Consider the following 12,262-nt stretch of genomic DNA (forward strand, 5'->3'; position numbering starts at 1 on the left):
TTTGGTTCAATCAACCGGTTACGATTTGCAACTCCACTTCCAAGTTCCAAGTTAAGTTAAATTTGGGCTTGTAACTCCAAAACTCCAGTGGCCCATTTAACGGGCTTCAAGATCACCACCCACCAGCCCACTTGCAGCCTTTATAATAATAATAATAACAATAATATTATTATTATCGATCAGCCTCACACTTTTTCCCCGCCAAAAACCCATCTTTACCTCCCAATTTAGGCGCCAAAATCCTCCTTCATTTCCCCGCAATCTACACACACAGTCCTTCATCTTCATTTCACTTCTGTGTGTGTTCACTCCGACACCTTCACTTCATCAAAAATGGATATCAATTTCAGTCAAGACAAAGGTACGTCTTATCATTATTATTATTATTACAATCCGTCTAGGGTTTACTAGTCAAATTGATATTAAATTATTAATCGTTCGATTATTATATATTATACACATTAACAGATCTGGCGAAAGAGTTCCTCGAGGAGTTTACCGATGCCAACGGCGAACAGAAATATAAACTTATCCTTGTAGGTTTTCATTTTAATATCCATTCGATCTGTATATATATATATGTATGTATGTATGTATGTATGTATATGCTTACAAGTTACGATATTCTGTTTGTTACGCAGCAAGATGTGGCTAACCGTAAAACCAAAGCGATTCAAATCGACATTGAAGACCTATTCGATGTAATTAATTCATTTTTTACTTCTCTGTTATTTACTTAATTTCAGTTACTACTATCGAGCTCAAGCTAGCTCATGAGCCTAAGCTAGTCTGTTGTTATATAATTTTATTTAGTATATGTTTATTTAGTAATTAATTTTATGTATGTAACAATGATAACAATGAACAAATAGTGTATATATTATGTTATGTATGAATTTATAATTAAATTTAAATAAGTATATAAATTATTATTAATAGATAAAGATGATTATGAATTTATATAAATTAATTAATTAATAGTGAATGAGTTGATTTTGAGCCTAGCTCAAGCTTGAAAAACTACTCACTAGCCAAACTCAGAGCTTTAGAAGTAGAGGTTGAAACAAGCCAAGCTCGAGTTCTCTGTGAGTTAAACGAGAGTTGAGGCTGGGTTTGGCTTGTTTACAACTTTAGAAATATATAAAAATAATTATTAATAATTATAACTTGATATAAATTAATCATTAATAGTTGATAAAAGAGTGGATTTTATGCGTAGTTCAAACTTGAAAAACAACTTCGAAGTCAAGCTTGATTTATGTAAAAGTAGAGTTTAAAACGAGCTGAGCTCGAGCTCTTTGTAATTTAAATGAGCTGAGCTCGAGCTCTTTGTAACTTAAATGAGCTGAGCTCAAGCTATTTGTAACTTAAATGAGCCAAGCTTGAGCTCTTTGTAAGTAAAACAAGCCGAGCTTCGGTTTGGCTTGTGTACACTTCTAGTACTTGGTTACTGCATTAGGTTTTTGTTTTGATGCTTAAAATTTTGTTTTGATGCTTAAAATTTTGTTTTGTTGTATGAATTAGTACAAGGTTTTAGATGAGGAGTTTGTAGGACGAGTTACTGAGAATACACGGAGGTATCTTGAAATTTTCGCTGATGCGATTGACGAGTTGATGCCTGAGCCGACAGAGGCTCTACAGGACGATGATCTTGATGTTTTAATGACACAAAGAGCTGAGGAAGGCAATGAGAATGCTGACGGCACCGACCCAAAACAGAGGATGCCTTCGGAAATTAAGCGTTTTTAGTAAGTATAAATTAGGGCTTTGATTTGCTTAATTTGTTACTAGCTTTTATGAAGTTACTTGCAGTTTTTGACTACACTAATTTGATGTCTGGTATGATAGTTTAAGATTCTGCAATTTCACAAAGTTGTGCCATTAATTGATTGTGTTATCCATTATCATGAAAGAGTAAATTTTTAATCTGAAATTAAATGATTTGAAGAGATTAGTGGACTCATACATGTTAAAAAAGTTTTTCCTTGAGAAAAGAATTATGTAAACATGCTAATTGTTATAGGCTAGTTACATTAATATTCTATTTGCTTGGAACTTAATATTGTTAATATGTTCTATACAGCTTATTCATGTTTCTAATGCTCATTTTTCTGTAATTCAGTGAAGTGTACATTAGAGCTTCTTCAAAGGGTCAGCCGTTTACTATAAGAGAGGTTAGGGCTTCAAATATCGGTCAGCTTGTCAAGATATCCGGAATTGTCACTCGCTGTTCAGATGTAAAACCGTTGATGAAGGTTGCTGTTTACACATGTGAAGAGTGTGGTTTTGAAATATATCAGGTATGTAATCATGTTTACTTACACTCACTTCTGAAAACACACTTGATTTATGTTGCTGATGTAGTGCTATCTTTTATTTTGTGATTATGCTAGCAATTGTTTTATGTATTGTATAAAATATAGTAGTAAATTTGATATCATATTTAAGCCATATTTAATAGTAGCAATTCTGTATTTTTATGGGATTCTTCATATATTTACAATTTTACCATTGTTCATGCTTGCTTATATAACATGGCATTTTATGAAACAGGAGGTAACTGCTCGAGTGTTCATGCCGCTGTTTAAATGTCCATCAAAGCGTTGTAGTGTTAATCGGGCAGAAGGAAATCTAATTCTCCAACTCCGGGCTTCAAAGTTTTTAAGGTTTCAGGAGGTTAGCTCAAAATTAGTATAAGCATAATTTTTTTACTTTTTGTTTAATACAAATGATTTCTTATGTGAGTTGTTTACCTTAAAAATAATTTCAGGCAAAACTTCAAGAACTCTCTGAACATGTTCCGAAAGGTCATATTCCCCGTACAATGACTGTTCATTTTCGAGGCGAACTTACAAGAAAGGTTGGTCATTATAAGTTTAGCTCATTTTCTTCTTTTTTTGAGTGAATTGATATGGCTATTAGAAATAGAAAGAACATTATTTTATTTAACTGTATGCCTGAAGTCTACTTGTTAAATTTCCAGGTATCCCCAGGTGATGTTGTTGAGCTATCTGGAATATTTCTTCCAATACCTTATACCGGATTTAGAGCAATGCGAGCAGGTCTAGTAGCAGATACATATTTGGAAGCCATGTCAGTATCTCACTTCAAGAAAAAATATGAAGAGTAAGCAACTTTCAATCTTTATAGCCATAAGTATCTTTTATATAAGTTTTTGTCTCCATTCCAAAGTTGGTGCAATGTTTGCCTAATATGCATTTCAACAAAAACAATACTGAGAACTTTTGCTTTTTCTGCAGGTATGAACTGAAAGGAGATGAAGAAGAACAAATTGCACGCTTATCTGAAGATGGTGATATATACAACAAGCTGTCTCGCTCATTGGCCCCCGAGATTTTTGGACATGAAGATATCAAAAAAGCTCTTTTGCTCCTGTTAGTGGGCGCTCCTCATAGGAAGCTAAAGGATGGAATGAAGGTAATGTGTTAATTGTTTTCTTACGTTTCAACCTAATTATATATCCGCTTTATCTATCTGCTTTATTATTTTAACATGGTGTTTTGCATGTTGTAACACAGATAAGAGGAGATCTACACATATGTTTGATGGGTGATCCTGGAGTTGCTAAAAGTCAACTTTTAAAGCACATAGTTAATGTTGCACCAAGGGGTGTGTACACAACTGGCAAAGGAAGCAGTGGAGTTGGTCTTACAGCAGCTGTTCAGAAGGACCCGGTGACAAACGAGATGGTTCTAGAAGGCGGAGCACTGGTGAGGAAAACTTTTTTATTATTACACTTCAGTAGAGTTAGAATCAAAACATAAAATGATCACCTCAATTCTGACTATATTTTATTTTTTCATCTGTTAGGTTCTAGCAGACATGGGTATATGTGCAATTGATGAGTTTGATAAGATGGATGAGTCAGACAGGACAGCTATACATGAAGTCATGGAACAACAAACAGTTAGCATTGCCAAAGCTGGAATCACAACTTCTTTGAATGCAAGAACTGCAGTTCTTGCGGCTGCAAATCCCGCTTGGTAACATATAAAATATCAATTCCATTACTCGCATATTATTAATCACATGTATATCCTTTTCAACTTACATATATCCTTTTTTGTTAAAAAGGGGAAGATATGATCTGCGAAGAACTCCAGCTGAAAACATTAACCTCCCGCCAGCACTTTTATCAAGATTTGATCTTTTGTGGTTGATCCTTGACAAAGCTGACATGGACAACGATCTTGAAATGGCTAGACATGTTGTTTATGTTCACCAAAAACGCGAATCCCCTGCTCTCGGGTTTGCCCCTCTTGAAGCTTCTGTTCTTAGGTAACTTTCATTTTGTCCCTTTTTGTAAATATACCATAATGATTATTCGGTAATTAATTTGGTTTTTATTTGTTTTCAGGGCATACATTTCAGCTGCCAGAAAGTTATCTCCATCTGTCCCACGAGAGCTGGAGGAGTATATAGCTACTGCATACTCGAGCATCAGACAGGAAGAAGCAAAGTCAAACAGCCCACACTCATACACTACTATCAGAACTCTTCTCAGTATTCTGAGGATATCAGCTGTGAGTTTTTTTAGAAACTAAACTCTATATTTCTATTATCTAACAATTAGCGGTCATAACTCATAATCTTTGTTATGAATAATTGCAGGCGCTTGCGAGGCTGAGATTCTCAGAAACCGTTGCTCAGAGTGACGTGGACGAGGCGCTTCGGCTGATGCAAATGTCAAAGTTTTCGTTGTACTCTGATGATAGGCAGCGGTCGGGTCTTGATGCGATTTCAGATATATATTCAATATTACGTGATGAAGCTGCACGCGCTAACAAGATGGATGTAAGCTATGCTCAAGCTTTAAACAGGATTTCAAGAATGGTTAGTTTTTTCATCTTTTTTTTTATTTAACTATTTTAATTGTTTATTGTGGCCTTGTCGGTTGTAATATTTGATTGTGAATTTATGTAGGGTTACACCGAAGCTCAGCTGAAAGAATGTTTAGAGGAATATGCAGCGTTGAACGTGTGGCAGATTCATCCGAACACTTTCGATATTCGATTTATTGATGCTTGAATTGTACTCGTTAAATCGTAAGATTGTAATGAATGAAGTTAATGATGACTTGTGACTTTTTGTTTATTTATTCAAGTAAGATATTGTTCAACTTACATTAGTCATTTGTGGGTTATACATGTCTGAGAAACCAGAGCATTTCGTGTTGGTTCCGTATGATGTGTGTGATTGTGGACTAGAAATTTGAAGTCTAACTTGCTCGGTTTGTCTAACATGTTACGGCCGATGACCAAACTGTGCTTCAGTGCTTGTGCACTAGTCTTTTACTTTAATTACATGGTGGTTCATACAGCTGTCACAACTTAGATTATATTAAACGGTAACATGATTAAATGACAGTTTATTAACAGTCCTTCGCCTTCTAGTGCGATAAACAGTTTTTCTTATGTACATAACACGGTCTTGATCACGGGTTCAGGACTTCCTGGTAGTGTGCTTCAACGGTCAGAGACCAAGTCAGAAGAATTTTACTATTTTAAACTTTATACGATAAGACATGAGACCAATACAATCCCGCCAATCAGAATTTAAGAGCTGTCATCTTGTTGGTAGTACTCGTATATGTCAACTATATGTTGTCACGTTCAGAATCCTGTATAGAAACCACATAAGCTTTTAGTACTCGTTACACGGCCTTCAAATGCATACTATATATTTTTCACATGTTAACCAACCCGCCCGAAATATCAATCTTGACAAACTTGTTTTTAACTACACGATTAAGAATTTTAGACAAACCGGATATTGATGTGTGATGATGTTATGGAACTCGTCTATGATCCGCATTATTATGTACATTGGAAGCAATATCCCACAAGCCTTGATAATTATTAACTGAAAATAAATGAGTAAACCTTAATTAATAAGATCATAGGCACAATGATAGAAACAACAATGGTACTTACTGTCAAAAGGGTAAACGGGTAGTCTCCGGTTTCGCCAATTAGCACCCCGATTAAATGTTTGATTAACATAAGCATTGTAAACTGCATGTTTTGTTTTGCATGTTTATAATTAGAAAGAAGAAAACCAGAAAATATTCGTATCATATTGAAGTTTAAGCATAAACTTAGGCTAAGCAATATCAAGGGTCTTTTAGTCATTATTAGAAAGTATATTTTTAGAGTCATATGTAAAATTGTTTATTGTAACGGTTAGTTATGTAAATATGTTTAGGGTTAACCGTCTAAATGGTTCCGTATTATATCATGTTGGATCTAAGCAATATGTTCACGATGATATTGATCGAACATAAACAATGTAAAAGTGTCGATTATTTTGTGACTAAAAAAACTGGTTTAAGTAATATTTATACAATTTACTTTACAATTTACGCCTTTCTGGTTAAAAAATCTGGTTTAAGTAAAAACGGTAAAACCTCTTATGCAAAATTTGGCATCGGTTATTTATTTATTTATTCGGTAATTGATTATATGATTTAACAAGAAAAGAATGTTTCATTTTTCACCCTCAAGTTTCAAAGATCTCATACTTCCACCATCAATTCAATTTGTGTGTTGAAATTCGAACTTGGTCACATCAAGATGTGAGAGTCCTAATGGTAAACAGTTGTTAATTAATGGTGTTTTAAATTAGCATTAATTTGATACCGTGTGAACATTAGGGGCCCATTGTAGACTTTTAAAACATTAAGGACTAAAACTTTAAGCCTTGACTTTTGGACTTCACTAGTGCTACTTTTCTTAGTATCTTTTAAATGAAAACCATATATTAGCTGGAAGCATACATTGTGTAATACTTTGTTCAACAAACTTATAATAATAATAATAATAATAATAATAATAATAATAAGTAGTATTATAAGACATGTATTTAGTCAATATTCAGTATTGAAAATAATGTTTGAATAACTACTACTAAACCTAGTAACCTAATCCAATAATTGTTCAAAATTAATATAATGTTTAAATAATATTTATTTTAATGTAGTATAAACATGTTGTTTTGAATATTAATATTGATATATTCATTTGTGAATAATGAATTTATAAACAATGCAGTGAGTAAATAATTTCAAATACAACATAATAGAAAATAATTAGTCACGTCATGCGCTTGTAAGCCAGAGATTCTTTTCGCTTCTTTTATTTCACCCCTTACGTATAATAACGTACGAGTAATTTCAATTATACGTTATCTACAAATATTGTGTTATAATCACTAAATTTTTCATACTAAGTGTTGGTTGTGAGTAAATAATTTAGAGTTTTTTTTTTCAAACTACTTATTTCAATAAAAATAAACGTAAAAAATTTAGAGAAAAACTTACTATTATAGTCAAATTTCTACACATAAAAACAGTAGCATTCGCAACCGATGAACATTCTCTTTCAACCAAGCTTTCTTCTTCACCAACGATCACAACTGTATCTAGATTTTCGTCGGTTCTAGGAACTCCCAAATCCGCTCTGGTATTTATTAAATTTATCAGCAAAATTAAATTGTAGCAATTTTGTTTTAAAAAAATTTGTCCCAATCCGTGACACTAGGATATCCTAGAACTAGAAGGGGGATGCATCTTGAACAATAATACTCTTGCTACTTTTTTGTGTCTAATCCATAACTTGCCAAATATATAAACAACTTTATGATAAACAATAGTAGTATGTTTTAACATGTTTCATAATAAATATATCTTTAATATTAATAGTTTTTTTCAAAAAGTATGTTTCATTATGGTACATAGGATGACCAAATAGGTAAAAATCATTATGTGACTTAGAGAAAAAATAAATAACAACTGTTCTAATGCCCTCCTCATATTATCAATAATAATAATAATATTATTATTATTTTTAGTTTTGATGTCATGATAACAATCAAAAGTGATATATGCGTCACTTACACATCACATAATCAAATGTGTCACGTGACAAATTTTTATTTTTTTTTGTTACCAATAATACATAATAACAAACTTCATGTATTAATATATTGGTATTAAAGCAAGTATATGCATGGTTGTAAAAATCGTGGACGCCAATTAATAACTAGTCGGTACTTTATCGATTAGTTTCTGATTAATTGCTATTTGATTAAAATCGGTCAAAATTATAAAAATTATATATAAAACTTTAAATATACACAATATTTGAAAAAATACATATAATTCCAATCAAATTAATCCATATTAATCGTTAGTCTCCACCCCACCATTCGACTATCGCCTAACGAGTTCTACAACACTGAATACACATAATTACATAAATACATGATAAGTGATTACCGTATTGTGACATGAATGTCGTAGTGGCGCGTGGAGGGGGACGATGAATATCCCGGTTCAAATTTCTGCTGACGTTAAAACAGTGCATGTCATTTTCGGTTGGTACATGATTAGCATAATTTCCAAAACAATATTGTTTTCAAAGCAACTTGAATTTATTACAAATTATTCATTGTACTTTTGATTTTAAGCAAGTAAGATATTTAAATATGTACCTTTAGGCTGATTATAATTGTTTTATTGTCCTACATATAATGACTAATATCATTGGTCATGAGGGCAGAATATTTTTCACATGAGAAAATTATAATTAAATAACTAAACATGTTAATATTTCATATATTTATTTGATCGTGTAAAATGTGAATATGTGATATGAAATCATTTCATTATGAATAATAAGTTTCATGTTATACATTGTATATTTTAATAACTTGTCTAAGTTGTCTACTTATATCACTTAACAAAAATCGAGTAACCAACGTCTTTTTTGGTCAGAAGTTGAAAATTTTAAAACGTAACAAGTGACAAAAATATGTTAAAAATAAAAAATGTTACTCACTTGTTACGTTTTAAAAGTTTCAAATTCTTAAAATAAACACCCGTCACTTGATTTTTTCTATACACATGAATCGACAAAAGTACGTTAAAATTTAAATTTTAACATATTTTTGTCGAACATGAAAACATGAATCGATAAATAAACCTAACCTGGAGACAAATTTCGCAATAAGTGTTTCCTTTCTCGTCACACCATCTTTGTACGCAATCCCTATGCGCAAACTAGTGATCGATCAATCAATCAATTAATCAAAACACGTTAGATTAAATTCAAACATGCACGCCTAAACTCAACGTGTGATCATAAAGAATAAAAGGAAACCGAAAACTTAGAACATACCTTAACGGTTCCAGAACAAGAACAAGGAGTTTCTAAGGATTTACAGCTTTCGAACTCGGCTTCGTGACAAATTCTGCAACATACGATCTCAGATGCAGAATATAAAAATTGTTCATCAACATTAAATCTAACTTCTGTCATGTTGTTTAGTGTTTACATAAATCACTCTCTATTTAGTGGTTCTGTTTCATGGAGTGTGGTTTGGGTTTTAAATAAAGAATCCATGACCAATATTACAATAATACCCTCCTTTATAAGCACTTTACCAATTTTTTTTTAAAGTTTATTGGATTTTAATAATCCTTATTGTATGGTATTGGCCGATAATAATCTCAATTCATTTTATCGCCATTGGCGGTCACAAATTTAATAAGTTGGCCCTCAAGGCCCCTCCCCCCCCCCCCCCCCCCCCGTTAAAAATAACTTAACGACGTTATACTTTTTTCCGATTTTCAAACTAATGTTTTAGGGCTTTTGATCGGAAGGAGAATACGAACCAATTGATGTAAACTTAATTCGAAGCAGTGCTCCAAAACGACGAAATAATACTTCAATTCGAGTGTTCAAACTTACAATTAACAAAAATCAAGTCGTTTGGATCACCGTTTCGAGCTAAATTTTACATCAATCGATTTGTATCCTCATTCTGCTCAAAAGCCCTAAAACATTAGTTTGAAATTCAGAAAAAAAAGTATAACACTGTTAAGTCTTTTTTAACGTGGGACCATTGTGAGTCAATTTTTTTAGACGGCTAGTGACGATAAAATGAATAGGAATTATTACAGGACAATATTGTCAATGAGGACTATTAAAATTCAATAAACCTTTTTTATATTTTGAGTTGGCTAACATGACTCGTTTTAATTAAAGATATTAATTCAAACACGACAAGTTTAATACATGAGTAAACAATTAACCCGTTTATAGGTTTTTTAGTAAGTTGCTATTTAGATCTTAAAAAATGTTTGTTTACATAATGGTTAAAATTTAAATTTTACTTTGCTTTTTTAACTTTTTCTCAAGTATAAATTTTATAATTGAACTTAATTTTCCATCTTATTTTATAGCCATTAGTATCTATTAATACTTAACCATTCTCGAATCATTTTCATTCACTCCGTTAAATACGACCCCTTTAGCACCGTTGTTTTTCAATCTTAAGCAATTCTGTTAAACCCAAAAGATCTTCTAATAAACCGACACCGATGTCCGTTAAACCCAAAAGATCTTCTAATAAACCGACACCGACACGGACATCGTATCTTGATGTGTGATCAAATAACAATGTTGGAATTATATTTGAAGAACAATTGTTGCACATCTCATAGGTACAACCAAAAATTTCCATCTCTATTTTGCCATATAAGTTTTGAAGATAAATGTAGACAATAGGGTTGTTTTGCTATATATGTAATAATTATCCTTAAATAAATAATTTATAGTTTAGAGGAAAAAAAAAGATATTAGCAACTATTGGTTGGTGAAGTGACACCACAATGGATTGGACATTGGTTGTTTGGTACACAATTAGATAAGATCAATATATAATATATTGAATACTCTTGTGTATAGCTATTTAAAAAGTTATGCATTGTCTTGGCAAGAGCCCCTACAAAGAATTTAGAGAACATAAATACAAAGCTTTAATATGTTTGAAAGCATATGATTGATATCACATATTGACATCAATACGAGTTTAGACCATAATATGTTGTATAACTTAATAAATTTATTTTTTCGTATGTTATTTCAGTTGTTCTCGTCTCTTTTATTCAAATTGTCTTGTTTAATACACGAATTTTTATTCCAACATCAAACTCGCGTACTCCTAGATAGGAATAAATCATTTCATACCTGCAAATTACAGAATTTAAATCCTCCACCTTTAGAATAACGAGAAATCAACTTACTACCACACTATGTCCGCTAGGGACGTTTAATACACAAATATGGTTTATCTGTTCAAGTGGTATTTTCGGTCACTAAAGTCATATTCAACGGCTGAGTAAACTTAAAAAACTCTGAAAAGAAACTTTATTAGTGTATTCATGTTCATGAATTAAAAGTAATTGAAAAGAAAAGGCAACAATAGTTTTACATTAGTGTATAAATAATTGGTAATTATTGTATTTTAAAACAAAGGCTATGATTACGAGTTGTTTGAAAGAAAAGGACATCATATTTCTCCATGTTTTCCTCACTTTTTTTCCTTTAAAAACTCAAATAATATACCTTATTAATATTATTTTTTTACTTTTCTTCATCTACTCTTCAAAAGAAACTTGAAAATGTAATGTTAGTGACCCAAATTATGTTTAATTTTCTTTTTAACGGTGTTACTATGTTAGCTTGGTGACAACAATGTCTCTGCTAATAATAGCAATTAAATTTGTAAACATAGAAAAAAGAAAACTGAAAATAAATAAGTTATTTAAACTATTAACTAATGAGTAAAGTTAGTGAGGATATGCACCACCACCGTCCAATTTAAAGGTTAAGTTGACATAATGATCCCACACTTTTTTGTTATAAAATGTTATATGCACAAATCACTAAGTTCCCAATAATGAACCGTAATTAAGTACAAAATTTTGTACATTGCATAAGTATTTATATGTAACCGTATGACCGTTCTATATCATCTTACAAACGTTCCTAGGAGTGTTTACGGTCTGATTCTGCCGGTTTTGACAAAAACCTAGAGTCGAATATGCTTTGGTAAATGACAAACCAAACGATGGTTCTAAAAAAATAATGACTAATAAAATTATAACTAAACAACTGAAAATTTATTTAGTTACTTAAATTGTTGGAAACCGGTATATATTAACAAGGGTGTGCACGAGACGAATAATAACGGGTATAATAGGATCAGTCCTGTTAATCCAATTTTACCACTTACCAAAACCGAAAGGGAACCATAAATTTCGATTTATCAGTAATGGCTTAACTAAACCATCAATTAACTGTTCGGTTCGTAATTTGAATATGATTCGGGCTAATTCGGCATTCAGCTCTGGACTCTGGTAGACAACTACTGTTATTAGTTGTTATATAACTTGTAG

The 12,262-nt window shown here is 31.8% G+C and overlaps 2 protein-coding genes across 2 annotated transcripts in view; one reads left to right on the forward strand and one right to left on the reverse strand.

The window, feature by feature from the left end:
• The first annotated feature begins 293 nt into the window (after positions 1–293).
• Positions 294–5,094, forward strand: LOC143554611 (DNA replication licensing factor MCM7). The gene is made up of 15 exons (XM_077044332.1): positions 294–361; positions 469–536; positions 642–701; positions 1,525–1,748; positions 2,123–2,300; positions 2,554–2,676; positions 2,771–2,860; positions 2,984–3,126; positions 3,261–3,438; positions 3,540–3,731; positions 3,832–4,004; positions 4,096–4,299; positions 4,379–4,544; positions 4,633–4,854; positions 4,945–5,094. Exons 1-15 carry the CDS (start codon positions 334–336, stop codon positions 5,047–5,049), a joined length of 2,154 nt encoding a protein of 717 aa, XP_076900447.1. The 5' UTR covers positions 294–333; the 3' UTR covers positions 5,050–5,094.
• Positions 5,095–5,222: 128 nt separating this feature from the next.
• The window catches only part of LOC143554592 (uncharacterized), a 171,850-nt gene continuing 164,810 nt past the window's right edge, over positions 5,223–12,262 (reverse strand). Inside the window, exons 2-8 of the mRNA XM_077044310.1 lie at positions 9,198–9,362; positions 9,008–9,079; positions 8,297–8,361; positions 7,340–7,478; positions 5,955–6,035; positions 5,788–5,883; positions 5,223–5,641 (exon numbers count right to left, since the gene is read on the reverse strand). Coding sequence (XP_076900425.1) covers positions 5,618–5,641; positions 5,788–5,883; positions 5,955–6,035; positions 7,340–7,478; positions 8,297–8,361; positions 9,008–9,079; positions 9,198–9,338 — 618 coding nt within the window. The 5' untranslated portion in view covers positions 9,339–9,362 and the 3' untranslated portion in view covers positions 5,223–5,617. The remainder of the gene's footprint in view (positions 5,642–5,787; positions 5,884–5,954; positions 6,036–7,339; positions 7,479–8,296; positions 8,362–9,007; positions 9,080–9,197; positions 9,363–12,262) is intronic.

The sequence above is a fragment of the Bidens hawaiensis genome, unplaced genomic scaffold (assembly GCF_021521415.1).
Source record: "Bidens hawaiensis isolate Kalapana, Puna unplaced genomic scaffold, B.hawaiensis_p1.1 tig00017762_1, whole genome shotgun sequence".
NCBI classification, from domain to species: Eukaryota; Viridiplantae; Streptophyta; class Magnoliopsida; order Asterales; family Asteraceae; genus Bidens; species Bidens hawaiensis.

Excerpts from the sequence above, each read along its gene's own strand:
- LOC143554611 (XM_077044332.1), top strand. The coding sequence starts at position 334 with ATGGATATCAATTTCAGTCAAGACAAAG. Across the intron at positions 537-641 it reads AGAAATATAAACTTATCCTT|CAAGATGTGGCTAACCGTAA; the intron begins GTAGGTTTTCAT and ends TTTGTTACGCAG. Across the intron at positions 3,732-3,831 it reads TTCTAGAAGGCGGAGCACTG|GTTCTAGCAGACATGGGTAT; the intron begins GTGAGGAAAACT and ends TTCATCTGTTAG.